The 17697-nt window shown below is 33.8% G+C and overlaps 3 protein-coding genes across 3 annotated transcripts in view; 2 read left to right on the top strand and 1 right to left on the bottom strand.

Annotated features, from left to right (window-relative positions):
* limch1a (LIM and calponin homology domains 1a) overlaps positions 1-7240 on the top strand; it is a 55249-nt gene extending 48009 nt beyond the window's left edge. The window contains exon 24 of the mRNA XM_079420549.1: positions 4364-7240. Within this exon, the coding sequence (XP_079276675.1) occupies positions 4364-4389 (26 nt within the window). The 3' untranslated portion in view covers positions 4390-7240. The remainder of the gene's footprint in view (positions 1-4363) is intronic.
* Positions 7241-7451: 211 nt separating this feature from the next.
* Positions 7452-12209, bottom strand: phox2ba (paired like homeobox 2Ba). Its single transcript, XM_079420883.1, has 3 exons — positions 10069-12209; positions 8972-9159; positions 7452-8023 (listed from the first exon to the last, which is right to left on the bottom strand). The coding sequence occupies exons 1-3, from the start codon at positions 10259-10261 to the stop codon at positions 7724-7726; spliced, it is 681 nt and encodes a 226-aa protein (XP_079277009.1). The 5' UTR covers positions 10262-12209; the 3' UTR covers positions 7452-7723.
* A 1152-nt stretch (positions 12210-13361) lies between these two features.
* Positions 13362-17475, top strand: LOC306872364 (exosome complex component RRP45). The gene is made up of 12 exons (XM_079420881.1): positions 13362-13535; positions 13673-13767; positions 13887-14006; positions 14147-14249; positions 14874-15011; positions 15105-15187; positions 15780-15912; positions 16070-16158; positions 16332-16478; positions 16693-16811; positions 17175-17238; positions 17342-17475. The coding sequence occupies exons 1-12, from the start codon at positions 13470-13472 to the stop codon at positions 17370-17372; spliced, it is 1188 nt and encodes a 395-aa protein (XP_079277007.1). The 5' UTR covers positions 13362-13469; the 3' UTR covers positions 17373-17475.
* The last annotated feature ends 222 nt before the right edge of the window (positions 17476-17697 follow it).

The following is a 17697-nucleotide window of genomic DNA, read 5'->3' as shown; positions in this document are numbered from 1 at the left end:
ACAGGGGCTCTACGGCGCCCCCTGGAAAATTGTCAGAAAACTTGATGTATAGCTCACACATACTTGCACGTATTCATATGAAACTCGGTACACATATAGAACTCATTGAGCTGAACAACTTCCGCACAGCATGTCATAGGCTCCGCCCAACAGGAAGTCGGCTATTCAGGGCTGTTTAAAAAGCGCATGCTCTGGAATTTGATATACTCCTCTGAGGATTTCCATACGATTGCCACCAAACTCGGTGAACATGATCTCAAGACATTGGGGACGCTAAATTGCGAAGATATTTTTGATATGTCGAACGGTTTGCCCGTGGCGAGGCGATGAAGTTATGGCGAAAAATGAGACCCAGGAAATGCCTAATAACGTCCACATACATTGTATGATGTTGATCAAACTTCAGTGATTTGTTCGTTGTATGATGCCGATCGGATAGATGTGACTATAATGACTGAAAGTTATAGCGCCACCAACTGGCTGCAGGAAGTGTGTCGTTTTCAAAATGCTTTGAATTCAGCATCTTATTTTTACTCGATTTGCTTCAAACTTCACCAGAATAATGTCAAAACACGGCCGATGTAAAACTGTGAAGGCAATATTGATATCTAAACTTATGTTGCCATGGCAACGTGTCAAAGTTGAAAATTCGTTTCTGGTGATTTTGAGGCAGATAACATGTTTAGAATGTCATGAAACTCAACACACATATGAGTATTAATGATAGTTAGACACTGGAAAAAGCTCATAAACGGGCGTGGAAGAGGCACTCTATAGCGCCACCTTTTGTCAAAAATGGGGGGGTTAGTTTTAGCTACAGACACCAAACTCGGTACATAAATTGTTCTTATTAATCCGGACAACTTTCTAATTTACAGTCATTAGCTACGACCAACAGGAAGTCGGCTATATTTATTTTAATGTGGGTTTTTTTTAAAAACAGGCTGTAAACAAATTAATACTCCTCCAAGCAGAAACACGGAAATCACACCAAACATTTTTTCTCATGATGCCAAAATACTGAAGATGCTAAATTGCGGACGGATTTCGGATATCTTGAAAGATGATTTAATGGCAATTTATTAAAGTTACAGTAAAAAAGAGAATTATTATTTTTTTTTTTTCTTTTAAGAGCAGCTTCCAAACACTTCATAAAAAATTACATACACAGAACAATACAGTCTGAGGATATGTGATTAATTTCATGAATTTACAATGCACTATGCTTAGGAGAAAATTAAAAAACTATCAGAGAGCTGTTAAGACTGCTTCTGAGTGAGAGATCCCTGCCAGCCTGCATCTGAGTGAGGGGTGGGGGTGGGGTGGGGTGGGCTGTGAGTGACTGTGTGAGTGACTGTGTGGATTGAGGCAGTGGGTGAGAGAGAGAAAGAGAGAGAGGGTCTGTTTTTTAAAATCTTAAAAAAAATGCTTATAAATCATTAAAGATTTTGATGACACTTTATAATAAGGTCTCATTTCTTAACATTAGGAAATGCATTATTTAACGTGAACTAACAATGAAAAATATATTTTTACAGCATGTTAATTCTTCCATGATAGTATGAACTAACAAAGAACATTTTTTTTTAAAGCATTTATTAATCTTTTTAATGTTAGAAAAATAGTCATGTTTAAAAGATAAACTTTAAAATTTAATAATATATTAACACATTTTGGAATTAATATTGAACAACATTAAATGGTATATAATTATTAATGATTATATATATATATATAATGATAGCTACAGACACCAAACTCGGTACATAAATTGTTCTTATTAATCCGGACAACTTTCTAATTTACAGTCATTAGCTACGACCAACAGGAAGTCGGCTATATTTATTTTAATGTGGGTTTTTTGTTTTTTTAAACGGGCTGTAAACAAATTCATACTCCTCCAAACAGAAACACAGAAATCACACCAAACATTTTTTATCATGATGCCAAAATACTGAAGATGCTAAATTGCGGACGGATTTAGGATATCTTGAACGGTGTTTTAATGGCAATTTATTAAAGTTACAGAAAAAAGAGAAAACTTTTTTTTTTTTATCTTTTAAGAGCAGCTTCCAAACACTTCATAAAAAATTACATACACAGAACAATACAGTCTGAGGATATGTGATTAATTTCATGAATTTACAATACACTATGCTTAGGAGAAAATTTTAAAACTATCAGAAAGCTGTTAGACTGCTGAGTGAGAGCTCTTGCCAGCCTGCATCTGAGTGAGGGGTGGGGGTGGGGTGGGCTGTCAGTGACTGTGTGGATTGAGGCAGTGGGTGAGAGAGAGAAAGAGAGAGAGAGGGTCTGTTTTTTAAAATCTTAAAAAAATGCTTATAAATCATTAAAGATTTTTATAACACTTTATAATAAGGTCTCATTTCTTAACATTAGGAAATGCATTAATTAACTGAACTAACAATGAAAAATATATTTTTACAGCATGTTAATTCTTCCATGATAGTATGAACTAACAAAGAACTATTTTTTTTAAAGCATTTATTAATCTTTTTAATGTTAGAAAAATAGTCATGTTCAAAAGATAAACTTTAAAATTTAATAATATATTAACACATTTTGGAATTAATATTGATCAACATTAAATGGTATATAATTATTAATGTTTATATATATATATATATATTGATAGCTACAGACACCAAACTCGGTACATAAATTGTTCTTATTAAGCCGGACAACTTTCTAATTTACAGTCATTAGCTACGACCAACAGGAAGTCGGCTATATTTATTTTAATGTGGTTTTTTTTTTAAACAGGCTGTAAACAAATTCATACTCCTTCAAGCAGAAACACAGAAATCACACCAAACATTTTTTCTCATGATGCCAAAATACTGAAGATGCTAAATTGTGGATGGATTTAGGATATCTTGAACAGTGTTTTAATGGCAACTTATTAAAGTTACAGTAAAAAAGAGAAAACTTTTTTTTTTTTTCTTTTAAGAGCAGCTTCCAAACACTTCATAAAAAATTACATACACAGAACAAGACAGTCTGAGATATGTGATTAATTTCATGAATTTACAATACACTATGCAGAGGAGAAAATTTAAAACTTATCAGAGATATCCTGTCACTGTGCTTCTAATGTGTGCGGTAGGTGACTGGGTGGGTGACTGACTGTGTGAGTTCAGTGAGTGTGGAGGGGGAGAGAGAGAGAGAGAGGGTCTGTTTAAACTTCTCAATAAAATCCTTAAAAAATGCTTATAAAGCATTAAAGGTTTTGATAACACTTTATAATTAAGTCTCATTTGTTAACAGTAGGGAATGCATTAATTAACATGAACTAACAATGAAAAATATATTTTTTACAGCATGTTAATTCTTCATTGATAGTATGAACTTACAATGAACTAACAATGAACAAAATATTTGTAATATTAGAAAAATAGTCATGTTCAAAAGATAAAACATTAAAATGTAATAATATATTAACACATTTTGGAATTGATTTTGATAAACATTAAATGGTATATATTTATTAATGATGTAAATTAACAACAGTTAAATAATGTTGTTTTTTAACATTGGTTAATTCACAAATAACATTAAATATTAACAATATATTTTTTACTTTATTCATTTGTGTTAGAAAAAATTATTCATGTTAGTTAATGGAAAAATAAATCATTAAAAAATGCTTATAAATCATTAAAAGCTTTGGTAACTATAATAATTTCTCATTTGTTAGCATTAGTAAATGCATTGACTAACATGAACTACCAATGAAAAATATATTTTCACAGAATTTAAAGTTTTATATGTTGTTCTGTGTGTGTGTGTGTTTCACAGAGTTGATGGTTTGGATTAACCCTTTAATTGCCGTATCCCTTAAAACCAAACTGCCAGAGGGTTACTGTGATGCGTTTGCTCGCTGGGCACTGTTTTATCGATGCCACCGGGGTGGCGTATGCTGACGGCTTGGGCCCGTCATCGCTGCTTGCAGCTATATTTTCTCATTTGTTAGCATTAGTAAATGCATTAACTAACATCAACTACCAATGAAAAATATATTTATAAATTTATTTTTGTAATATAAATACAATTTAATAAGATTTTCAGTATTTTTACATAATTTGAGAAAGAAATATATAAAAATAGTCCATTAAAGTATATTTAATATCAATCAGTAATAATTTTTAAGGAATTATCTACCATAAAATGTATTTTATTAAAGTAAAAATGTATCATAGTTTTATACTATTTTTGTGATTTTTTTTTTTTTTTTTTTTTTTTTTTAATTATTATTTTAAGATGGAAAATCTGGGTCTAGTACAAGGGTAAAACAATCCTAAACATATTTTCAGGACATTTTTAATATGCTTCTTCCTTGCAGCTGCTGGCCAGCCAACAACATTGTGATGCCTCTGCAACTGAAATCAGGTTCAACCGTCCCAGGACCGTACCCAAGAAGAACAGATTTTACGTTTATACAACATCTCCAACAGTTTTCCTTACAGCACAATCAATCATAGACATTAAAGTCAAAACTGGAATCATGGACACATGATGGGGTTTCCTCTGGACTTTCTTTGACTGTCTTTGTGCTCGCTGAAAAACGACTTTCGCTTACATGATTAAAAGTCCATAAGATATTAATGCGATTACAGAGATTACAGCGAGTTCATACTGTTAATTTTACACTTTAGAATGAGAAGTAATGGTAGCACTTTACCTCACAGTGGCCATATTACACACATCTCAATAGCAATAAGGCCAGAAACATACTTTACACAAATGCAGTCCTAAAGGTTGTGATAGAGATAAAGTCAAATGCCTGTGCCATTTACCCAAATAATATCTAGGTAGCTGTATACACTCTCACAACACTTGTCAGTGGGGCAGTAACTTTTCACAATGTACTAATACATACCATTTAGGTACTAATATGTACCTTAAAGCTACTAATTATTTTTGAGAGTGTATAAACAATATAAAAATCTAAAATCAAGATTCTCTTAAAACTGTTGCTTCATGACCGTAGTTTTCCTAAGAAAAACTGATTTGTAGAAGCCAATGAGCCAAGGCTAACTACATCATTCTGGGAGCAAAAAGCATCTTTTGCCATTGATGGCCATTCAAAAGTAGCATTGTATTCTGACTAAATAAGTAACTCAAGGCTGTAAACATGTCTTAAACATTGGGGGGACCATTTTTTGGAGGGGGTTTGTAATGGTCTTTTTATGTAAAGGAATTAAATAATTAAAGGATTCTTTAAAAAAATTGGAAGAAAGAAGAAATAAGAAAAATTATATTTTTTGGAAAAAAGAAGATATAAGGATAGCGAAATAAGAAAAATATTTTTTTGTAAAGTTATCAATTTGAACTGTTTGCAAATAATATTTTTAAATTAAAATGTAAAAATGCAAGATGGCAACATAATTTGAAATGGCAAAAATAATAATAATAATAAAAAATGGATATTACTGTTGGTTGTTTAACATTTTTATGTTATAAAAACGTTTCAAATATTAAATGTTTAGCCACTCTTTCACTGTTCGTTATCTGTGAACAGTATTGGCTCTGGTGGTATGGCACTTAAGCAATTTATAAATGGCAGATATTACATTTTCATTATTTGCCAGTGACTTTTTTGATGCCTCTTATAAGTGAAATTGACATCATAGTTTAGTATGCTCACTACTGAGGGTGCATATCTAGAATTATCTACATTCACATACTTGTTTAGAGTATGTTTTGGGCCTAACACCAATGACATGGAATTATAAACTTCCACAAATTAACTATCGACTACATGTTGTTCATGTTGTAAATACATTGTAACATGGGCACTGAAATGTAGAGTGAGACTGAATCCATTTCCATTGTGAGGAACATGAGGTAGCACAAATGTCCAGTTTTCATTTAAGAACATTTTGCATTAATAATAATCTCAGTTTTGTAAAGGTCTTTCAAGTATGTCACATGATTCTTAAATGTTCCACTAACAGACGAGCGCATAATATGCGACTCTTAGGCCTAGCTGATTCGTCCTGATGCCTTAACTGACAACATGAAATAAATACAGATAAGATTGTCCATCACTTTTTTCATTTATGTTTTCAAAACGCATCTTCATGAACCGGAGTGGTTTTGCTTTAAATGTTCTGTTTCTTCCTCCATTTCTCATTGCCTGTTTTATCTCGTTTGATCAGTGAGGGGTTTGATACTTTATTCGTGCAGTATTGTTTAACAGCATGTTGCTAATGGGTAGATCTTACATTTCCATTCGATTATTTTTCAATTTTTTTGAATTTTTGCAGTTGAATAGTAAGAAGATTGCATGATCCCCGAAACTTTCCTTAATTACGCTTTACATTACAATGTCCATGTAACACATGCATTACACGCTACTAAAATGAATGACTAAAGTAATAATAACATTAACCGTGCAAAGCAGCTCCACATAATCAGAAGTATATTATGTAATAACCTATAAACACTGTAATGTAAAGTGTAAGCCTTTTTTTTTTTTTTTATTATTCCGTTAAAATTGGTTTTATGTGTTCCGTTGCCTTTCTCTTTTCTGCAATGTTGTGCCTTAGGAATGTGCTCCTAGATAACATCTAGTGTCGGCCACCCTTGCATCCAAAGCTTCACGTTACCAATGTGTATTGGTGAGAGTATTATGCATATGCACTGAGCACTCTGCTTTTACCCTTGTACTTTATTCAACCACTAAGAATGTGCGGACAAGAGATTTAAAAAATTAAACTAACACCCTCTGTAAGCTTTTCACTCATTTCATGTGCATTTAGAGATGTAAAATTGTTAAATATATCTATATTTATCTAAATCAACTGGAAAGGATTGCAATCCTAAATGTCACCAAAATATCAAATTCAACAACGAGGACAGATTGTATTAAGCAACACTAGCGTATAATTCCTGCTTTTTAACTTGTTTACGCTTTCTGTTAATATTTGAGATTAAAAGACATTTAGATGCGGGGGTTTTCGATTGTTGCTTGTATATCATTTTTTTTATTTTGTGGCGTTGTAAGAATATGAACTGAAACCGAAGGAAGGCAATAATTACTGGAAAGAGTAGCCAAGGATGAGTGAGATGTGTGTGACAAATAACTTCATATTCTGTATTTATTATACCCTTTTAAAAATGAGCGATATAAGACAACCTACAAGACGCTGAAATGCAATGGCTTTTATAGCAAGTGTATGTTTTTAAATAAACTGTAATAAACTATTTTAAATGCAATAGCATTTGACCCGCATGCTTCTGTTTGCGACTAAGTAAAGGAGCCTGAATGAAGTGGTAAAGAATTTTTCCAAGAAAAGATGTTGCTCTTTGTGCATTTTATGTTAAACAATGTTAGTTGTAAATCTCAATATTTCTTATTAGAAATAACTGGAGCAAACGTCTTGTCCAGAACAAAAAGCAGTAAAAATTACATATGTACACTGATTATATGACACTTTTCTATCCACTTTCTTTATTTGCATTTTAATCAAATCATTTAAAAAAAGATATAAATCAAGTATCTCTCCCATACTTGTACAAAATGTAAAAAAAAATCCCTAAACATTATAGGTTTTAGTTGTCAATTAATAAACCATTGTATAATTAATTTCCTATTTGCATGAGATCCTAACAGATAAATAACATAAATGAGGTAAACAAATGGCACTATAGAGATCTAGACAGTGGGTTCTGATGTTTGAATCATGTCTTTCACTGCTCAACACATGCAGGCAGTAGTTGCACAGTGAGTTTGGTGACCTCTTGACCTCTGTGTTTCAAGAGAAGAGACCCCTAACAAGGGCAGTTCGTCTGGAGCCTGATCCTCTCTGAGACTGCTGGTGTCCCGTTTGTGGTCTAGGTTTAGGGTAAGAATGGGTTGTGTGCTGTCTGGGTCAGGGACTGTCATCGTTTTGGAGCTGTCATGGGAAGGTGAACTGTTCACTTTGGAAGATGACTCAGTCCATGTAGCTGCACGCTCCTGTTTGCGAAATTTAGCCCGTCTGTTCTGGAACCAGACCTAAATAAAATAAAACAAACCCAAATGTACTTGACCTAATTAAATCCAATCAACAGACACACTATATTGCCAAAAGTATTGGGACACCCCCTTCTAATGAACAGGTTTGACTACTTTAGTGATTTTCATGAAATGTTTAATGTTTAAGCATGTAATCGGAATTGTGTGCTTCTAATTTTATAGCAACAGTTTGGACAGGACCCTTTTCTATTCTAACATGACAGTGCATCTGTGTATAAGACACGGTTCAAAAAGACATGATTGATTCAGTCAGTGTGGAAGAACTTGACTGGTCTGCAGAAAGACAAGTCCTAATCCCAGCTGAACACCTCTGGTGTGACTTTAAATGCAGACCTTGAGCCAATAACTCATCACCAAACACCAATGACTTGTATAGACACTATAAGGACAAAAGTGTTGGGACACCCCCTTCTTTAGAACAGAAAAAGACACTAACAAAACTGTGGCAACAAAGATCGAAACATAATTCATGTATTTAAAAATTGTATTTCCATCTCTTTTGCAACAGTTTTGAAATTGTCTAAAATGACTGTACCCCTATGTACAAGTCACTGGTGTTTGGTGAGGAGTTTTTGGCTCAAGGTCTGCATATAAAGTCACACCAGAGGTGTTCAGCTGGGATTAGGATTTAGCTTTCTGCAGACCAGTCAAGTTCTTCCACACTGACTGAATCTATCATTAGCCAATATTAGATGGTTATGAAAACATTTTAAATGAGAATAGGCTATCATGAATACCTCTGAACGTATTAGACAAAGAGGTAGTCGAAACTGTAGTCTGCTTATTGCCAGTGTTGTCTAGGTAGGTACGTCTTGCTTATGTCTTGCTTGCATAGTCTGTATGACTAAGGGGATCTTGATGTAGCCTATTTTAGAACCCAAAAAGAACATAAACAGTGAAGAATGATCAGAGCAGCAGCTCAGATACCTGAACTCGAGCTTCAGTAAGATGGATCTCCTGCGCGAGCTCCTCTCGTGTGTAGATGTCTGGATAATGAGTCTGTGAGAACACGCGCTCGAGCGCTTTCAGCTGCGCGCTGGTGAAGATGGTGCGGACGCGCCTTTGTTTGCGTCTCTCCTGGACGACTCGTTCGTAAGCCAAAAGATTATGATGAACTGGAAATTGAATGAAATTTTAATGAAACACAAATATATATGTTTTAAATTGCAGCAACTGTTTACGCCCTTCAAAAGTTTGGGGTCAGTAAGATTTTTTATTTTTTTTAAAGGCTCTTATGCTTACCAAGCCTGCATTTATTATATACATACAGTAAAAACAGCAGTATTGTGAAATATTGTTACAATTTCAAATAACTGTTTTCTATTTTAATAGATTTTAAAATGTAATTCATGTGATGGCAAAAATGGCAAAAATAATTTTCAACAGCCTATTTGAAATATAAAAAAATACAACAAATGTATGTTTTTAAACCATATAATACATTATTTTAAAAGCACTTAAACTGCATTTGACTTGCATCCTTGTTTGTGACTGTAATAAAAAAAGGATCTAATATAGCATTAGGCTTATCTTTGAATAATTTCAAGAAAGAACGTTGCTCTGTACAGTTTTTGCTACATAATGTAAGTTTTAAATCTAAATATTTGTTATTATAAACAACTGAAGGAAAAATCAATTCAATTCTAAAACGAAAAGCAGTAATTTACACTGTGTTGACTGATCATGACACTTTTCTCTCTTCACGATCCTTCCGAAATAATTTTCATATGCTGTTTTGGTGCTCAAGAAACTTGTGTGTGTGTGTGTGTGTGTGTGTGTGTGTGTGTGTGTGTGTGAAATCTTCATAAAGGCTAACAAGGATGCATTCGATTTTTGATCAATTAAATTTATCCTTGCTGAACAAAAACAGATTATGATCTTTAAAAATAATTTAATTAAAATTAATTTTAAAATATTTTTCCCTGTAAAATGGTTAGCTGTCAAGTTTTAAGTTTTAAACCAATGCAAATAACATCCTTAATAAATTTGATATACTAATAAATGTGATGAAAGCATAAACTAACCTGTTATGTAGTGTGAGGGTTGGTGAGAGCCAGGCGCAAGGAAATGGCAACTGGTTGTGTTTCCCAGATTGCACCTGTTATATTGAAAACTGAAGGGCTGACTGCAGGAGCTGAACTCCGTGGAGCGACTAGAAGCTCGGCCAGTATCCATCCCAGACTCGTACGCAGTAGACGTCAGGTAGCTGTACTCCATCACTATTGCAGCTCTCTCTGATGTCCTCTTCTCATGTGAGGGCTGTGAGGCTTTTATTAGCCCTGGAGTTGAGTTGATTAAGTCGGTCACTGACACGTGGCGGTGGGTCTCATTGTATTATGCTTTTGACATGTCTCTCCATCATCTCTGCCTCCACCTGCATCATATCAGCCAGCAGCCTATAAATGCATTACCATGGCATGTTACAGCTAAAGCTTTTTTTTTACTATTATTGTTATTTTGCACTATTGCATACAAAAATGTGTTTTGAGTTGAAAAAACCCCCCACACATTTTCGATCGTTCCACACCTCTGAAGCCAGGTGAGTTTTACTACTATTACCATTATCTGAAATATGTTTGTCATTTTTGTCATTAAAGATGTTGGTGTTATTAAATTTGAAATATTAAAAAGGACAGTTTTTTTTTTTACAACAATTTCTAGTTTTTTGTATTGGCGATATAGGCTACACGTTTGATGTATAGGCTAGCGTTGCCTTTATGTTACACACATTACACAATAGTGTAAGATGAAAAGATTTTCAGAAAATAATTAGCCTACATTACGCATTAGTAGCCTAGCCTATTAATATACTCACGATGACAATGTAAAAACTGGCTAATTAGAGAATTAGCCACATTTTTTATTAATTACGAATAGAATAGAATGGCATTTTATAAAAATCTGATAAACCAGGAATTATCTGCTTGCTTTTAAAAGTTCAAGTTTCTTGTATCCTTTCTTCTTGGTTCTTAATGCACATTTTCGTGGTTTTGATTAGGCTATATTCACATTTATTTGTTCTTACTTTGAACCTTGCATGACATTTGACATGAACTATAGGTCAAACCGTTATTGTGTCTATAAGTGTATATGTAGGCTAGGTGGAAAAGAGAGACAGGAGATGACAGAGTGGGTTTTGATGCAAATATCCGCGTCTTTGTGCTCAACAAGCGAGTATCACGTTGAGCTGCTCAAAGGATTGGCGAGTGCGCAACCCATCCATCATAACGTTATGAGAGCAACAGGCCTACACAAGAGCACCAGCTGAACAATAAAATATACAGCGCTGCTATGATTAGTCAGGTTTGGCTGGTACCATTAGCCTACCAGCGCTTTTAAAAGGGACATCTGCGTACATGTGAATTTGCCACAGGCGCATTACAACTTAACAATAGTTTCCAATAATATCAAATAATAAATCACATTATTTTGTTACAGATTGCATGAGATTATGATCCATTAAAATATGAATTGTTGCACTGAAAAGATGACTGGTTCATAAACCAGTATTGTTTAATAAACCAGTCATTCTTGAGACATGGGACAAAACATGTCCAGCAATAGTAACTGCTATCAGGTTTAAAAAATAAAAATATTTTCAACTGTAAGTGTTATAATAGAATGTATTTAACACAATTATCCCCTTCAATTTAATTTGATCATTATTATGTGAAATCTATGACACTTATTGTCTTCTCACTACATCTAAAACAATGTGTCCATAGAGAAGGGTTCAATCATTCATATGCTATAAAATGGACAAAAATGTTTTTATGATGAAAAAGACTTCGTTTTATTAAAAGTAACACTTAATAATATCTCATATCAAAGCAAGGTTGTTTTCATGGTTCATAAGGTTTCAAAGTTGTGTCCCCACCTTTTGTCAACACTGTCAGACATTCATTAAAATTGAATAAAATCAGGGTATATTAGTGGCAGCTGTCACTCTAAACAAACCCCTTGCCACAGTCCTCCTCTGCAGAGTACATCACTGTCAGACAAACTCTGGTCAGTTTTATAGTTTTAGAATATTTTAAATCCTAATGTTAATATTTCCTTGTCACAACCATGATATGTCAACACCATCTTCCAATTTCTGAGGAAATTACTTAATTTATTTAGATCATTTTATTCTCCTGAAACAGGTTCCATTAGCATCTAGCATCAACAGAAAAAAACAAAAAGACATGAATTTGTTTTGTGAAAGAAATGCCAAATTTGTCAAGACCGTCAGATATCACCACCATCAGATTTTGTGTTCCAATAATATATCAAAATACTTAAATGTGACTCTTGAATAAAAGCTTTCACTGTTTGTTGTATTTGTTTTAATACAGTAATTGATTGATTCAATGTATTTGATAGTTAAAAAGACTACAAATTCAGCTGTGTCACCTCCGTCACAGGAATATTTTGATAATATTTCATTATAGTATTTTATATTTGTTGAGGAATTGTTGGTCACATGTGAAACTGTAATCTGTCTGCTAACATGAGAATGTGTTTTGAAATGTTAAAAACATCTTGAATGCTGTTAAAGATAAAGTTGAAATAATATTACGCACTTTTTTTTTAGAAAAGAGAAAAGTTTAGTACATATAACTTGTAGTACATATAAGATACATAAATGTAGTTTCATTTGTCTGAGTACAAGGTTTTATTTTCCACCCTGTTTGTCCCACTTCTCAAGAATGACTGATATGCTTAATTTGCTTAATAAATCACTTTTCACACACTGGGTTGCCAAAATGACTTGGGTAAAAAAAAGTTGATTTAAACGTTTCGACTAAACATGGATGGGTTAAATGACCAAATCTAGGCTATGTTTGAAAACAGTCTGTCTGTCTGTCTGTCTGTCTGTCTGTCTGTCTGTCTGTCAGTCAGTGTTAAATTGCTTAGATGAACAGCTCATTTCAGCTCTAAATGTAAAAATCTCTTGATAGGCCTAGCTGTTTATTGTTTAGATGGAATAACTATGGTGTCCTCTGTTTCAGTGTCTGATCTGTGTTGTTGAGCAGTACCTGACAGTGGTTCATAACATTTCTGAGCTGAAAAAAATCAGAATAAGCAAGTTTCTCACATATAGCCTAATAATTACATATATATATATATATATATATATATATATATATATATATATATAATTTGTTTCTACATCTATATCCACATAATTTTCTATTCGGAATTATAGATTTATATTTGACGTATTTAATTTTCATTCATATTTTCTTTTTTTGTGCTTTTGGTGGAACATGAAAGTTCAAACAACGGGACCTGTTTTATCACTCTTTCAGTGCATACGCAAATACTGTGCGCCACTGTTACACTTACGTCATAACAGTGCGCCGGTTGTAAGCTGAATGAAGCGTGTGTTAGGATGCAGTGATAGATCCAGTTGTTTATTAGATATATTCAGGCTGTCAAAATGAGGGATACTCCGCTGTCAAACTGCGAGAGGCGTTTTCTTCTTAAAGCTATAGAAGAGAAAAAAGTAAGTTACACCATGTGAATATAATTTGGATGTGATATCGTAATAAAATTATTAGTAATAAAAGGTTTTGATTATTGCCATTCTACAACATCCACATTTCTATTTTACCAGCTAAACCATATTTCTGTATTCTGTAGCGCTTAGATGGGAGACAAACATATGATTACCGGAATATTAAAATCACTTTTGGAACTGATTATGGCTGCTGCGTCGTGGAACTTGGGAGAACAAGGTATCAGTCAAAGTTGCTTTAACATTTACAGTGTTTACAAACGACGTGCTTCCCTACACCACCGATTTAAGGGGTACTTCCTCAGAAAACCCACTTTGAACACGTGTTTTTCCTTTCAGGGTGTTCTGTCAGGTGTCTTGTGAGTTGGTCCCTCCAAAAGATTCACGTCCCACAGAAGGCATCATGTTTTTTAATTTGGAATTGTCTCCCATGGCATCACCAGCCTTTGAGCCAAACAGGTTCACACTTATTTACACACAGTCTTGCAAATTATTCATTTTCTCTCTCTCTCTCTCTCTCTCTCTCTCTCTCTCTCTCTCTGTTTTTTATATCCTAATGCCTGTGAGTTTCTCAATGTGTTTCTGTGTGTGTTTTGTAGGCAGTCAGAGTTGTTGGTGATGCTAAACAGACAGCTTGAGAGGTGTCTGAGGAATTCTAAATGCATAGACACAGAGTCTCTCTGTGTAGTTTCAGGAGAAAAGGTAATATGCACACCTGTCATGTAACATATATAAAACGCTACCATTGGAAAGTTTGGACCAGGAGATTTTTTAAATGGCATAATACTTTTATTAAGCGAGGATGCATTAAACTGATCAAAAGTACACCGAGAGTAAAGACTTTTAGATTGTTACAGCAACATCCATTTCATATAAAAACAGAACTTTTTTCAATAAAGAATCCTGAAAAGAATTGTTTTAAATATTACTTAAAAAATGTATGATGGGTTTCAACAAATTTAAGCAGCACAACTGTTTTCAACATTCATAATAATAAGTATTTCTTGAGCACTAAATCAGCATATTAGAATGATTTCTGAAGGATCATGTGACACTGAAGTCTAGAGTAGTGTAAAATTCAGCTTTTAACAAGAATAAATTACATTTTAAAATATATCAATATACAAAAGTTATTTTAAATTGTAATAATATTTCACTTTATACGTAGTTTTTACTTTTATTTTTGATCAAATAAATGCAGCCTTAGTGAGCATTTTGAACTGCAGTATAATTTTTTCTCGTACTAAAAAAAAAACCATAGCAGATAATTTATCCCATGTCCCACATGCAATGGCCCTTCACTCGCTGTACCTCTTTTATTGACAGGTTTGGCAAATACGGGTTGATGTCCATGTGTTAAATCATGACGGAAACTTGATGGATGCAGCAAGCATTGCTGCCATATCTGCTCTCTCACATTTTAGGCGGCCGGATGTTGCTATTCAGGGACGAGACATCACTGTGGTGAGTCTTAAAATCGCAGAAGAGCTGCCTAGGCTGTGTTTGCCAGGTCTTTTTATTCTGTATTAGTTATTTATACTATAATTTTTTTAACAGTTCAGTCCAGAGGAGAGAGATCCTATTCCACTGAGCATATATCACATGCCTATATGTGTCAGCTTTGCGTTCTTCCTGCAGGGGTAAGAAACATCACATATGCAAAATCTCCTACAACAACAACTTTTACTGATTTTATTCTGCAGGCAATTAGAAAAACAATTGCACTGGAATTTGTGTAGTTAGTTTTGCTTGTTTATAACTGACAAATTTTGCAACATTGACACTGTAATTGAAATGGATGGAATCAACATTAAACCTACTTGAGCTGAATAACGACACCCTGTCTTCAGTTGAGTTGCTTACTGCTGAAGTTAACTTGTATTATGGAACTGAACTGAATCAACACTGAACTGACTGGAGCTGAATAAAGAGGCTATTGTCTTTTTAGAGCTGCTTTACAGCAGAATAGCCTTATATTTGATTAACACTGCATCTTTGATTTTGTTACTTCCCTATTTAATACTGTGAAGCTGCTTTGAAACAATTTATGTTGTATGAAGTGCTAAATAAAAAAGGTGACTTGTAAATACTATTATGTATTGAGTTGCATTTTGAACTTGTCTTGCCGTTTTGTTCTATTCATGCTGTTGTTTACAGTAGTTGCCAAGTTTTCAGTTGACATAAGAAAAATGTTTTTCTACATTCTTTGTTTACTTGTTATTCCTTCCTAAGCTCGTATTTGCTTGTGGACCCTTGTGAACAAGAAGAACGAGTGAAGGATGGATTATTGGTGATAGCCATGAACAAACATAGAGAGATCTGCTCCATTCAGTCTAGTGGAGGGATCATGCTTCTGAAAGACCAGGTAAGAGTGTGTGTGTTAATAATATATTTTTAGTCTAATTTGACTAATTTTCGGTTTATTTTATTGATTTATCACATAACACTAGGATGGGCTTTTTATCTTGACAGTGCATTTTTATGCAGTGTAGTACAGTCCCAAACATTTTGTTTTCATGCAGGTTTTAAGATGCAGCAAAATAGCAAGCGTGAAAGTTTCTGAAATTTCAGAGCTCATCAACAAAGCCTTGGAGAATGACAGAAAAATCAGGTATTTTTGTAGTTTAAAATTATTTTATATTTAAATTTGAAAGCTTTTTTATAAAAAAAAAATAAAAGGTCTTTTAACATTCTGTTTTATTACAGCAAAAATAAAGCAATGGAATAATTTACATTTATATTATACATTTATATGAAATTAATTTACTGTTTTATTCTTTTTAGAAAGGAGGGTGGAAAGTTTGGCTTTGCTGAGTCCATGCCCAAAGAGCGAATCACAACTCTTAAGAGAGACGAAGCCCCGGTGGAGATGACAGATGTCAAAGAGACTGCCAACGAGATTGTGAACAAAACAGAAACTCCCACAGAAGCGTATCCATTGGCCCTTACGGCATATTTAAAGATGGTTTTAGAAGAACTCACGTTAATTGAGAGTGTTTTAATATCTTGTTTAGAAATGCAGAAAAAGACGAGTGATGTCTCAGAGGAGATGCATGAAATTTAAAGGCAATACTGTCTTATATATTATATTGCTGTGCCAGGTAAATTATTTTACCCAAATATTACTCCTTGACTCCATAGCCAGTGTTTCCTCTCCTGTTCTTGTTGCAATGGGAATTGCACAGGTAGGTGAGGGCATCGTGAACTCATGGGGACTCGATGAGGACGAAGAGGATGAACCTCAGACAGAGGACACAAAAACAGGTAGTGTATGAGACTTGTGTGTTTTTGTGCTACAGAGTGATTGTAAACACTTTATTTATCTGTTCTGAAAAAAAGAGACTGTTTGTGTGTATGCTCCAGATATTTTCTATGTTGTAGGGACTAAATGTCACCACAAGAATAGTAAAGCTGAAATTTTTGATGTTGTGGCGAACAGATTTTGTTCCTATGAAGAAAACCATTTGTAAACAATACTAAATTGCGTGTTTTGTTTTGTTTTTTGGAAGGTTTAGGGTTGGGGGATAGAATATAAATATAAAATTTGTACAGTATAAAAGACATGTCTATGGAGAGTCCTGATGAAACACAAAAATCCAATCTGTGTGTGTGTGTGTGTACATATAGATGAAGTGATGGTAATCTCAGACAGTGAAGAGGAGGAAGTTGTCTTTCTTAATGAAGAAGCCCAGTGAGTAAAGTCATTAAATCTGTCCTCTTATGTTAAAGTAAAACTAAAACAATCCAACATAATTTATACAGTGTGATATAACCAAATATAATCCTTTTTTAAGGAAACCCACGAAGCCTTCTAAACAAAACTGAACTTCGGCACTGGAGAGGAGAGAGATGATCATATATCAGACTCCCATACCACTGGACACTATTTGTTCCTTTTTGTATTATAAAATAAAATGTGAAAATATGGAATTCTTTGTTTTTTCATTACTAAAGAAAAGTTGTAGTGGATGTGAAAAAGCTTAAATAGATTATTAGCTTAAACAGATAATTAAAGAGAGACTAATTAATGGTGCTGACAGACGTCCTGCTACACTCATATTACACTGTTTCCTCAACGAGTGGCACCTCCAGCTTAAACAGGTAATTAAAGCATTAGTCATGTTGTTTAACAGAATTGTGCGTCTAGATT

The sequence above is a fragment of the Barbus barbus genome, assembly GCF_936440315.1.
Source record: "Barbus barbus genome assembly, chromosome: 7".
Taxonomy (NCBI): domain Eukaryota; kingdom Metazoa; phylum Chordata; class Actinopteri; order Cypriniformes; family Cyprinidae; genus Barbus; species Barbus barbus.
This window is presented reverse-complemented; position numbering and strand designations above follow the sequence as displayed.

Coding starts and splice junctions, on each gene's coding strand:
- phox2ba (XM_079420883.1), bottom strand. CDS start 10,261: ATGGAGTACAGCTACCTGACGTCTACTGCGTACGAGTCTGGGATGGAT. Junction 9,160..10,068: donor ACCCTCACACTACATAACAG/GTTAGTTTATGC, acceptor TTCAATTTCCAG/TTCATCATAATCTTTTGGCT. Junction 8,024..8,971: donor TTACTGAAGCTCGAGTTCAG/GTATCTGAGCTG, acceptor TATTTTATTTAG/GTCTGGTTCCAGAACAGACG.
- LOC306872364 (XM_079420881.1), top strand. CDS start 13,470: ATGAGGGATACTCCGCTGTCAAACTGCGAGAGGCGTTTTCTTCTTAAA. Junction 13,536..13,672: donor AAGCTATAGAAGAGAAAAAA/GTAAGTTACACC, acceptor TGTATTCTGTAG/CGCTTAGATGGGAGACAAAC. Junction 15,188..15,779: donor TTTGCGTTCTTCCTGCAGGG/GTAAGAAACATC, acceptor TTCCTTCCTAAG/CTCGTATTTGCTTGTGGACC.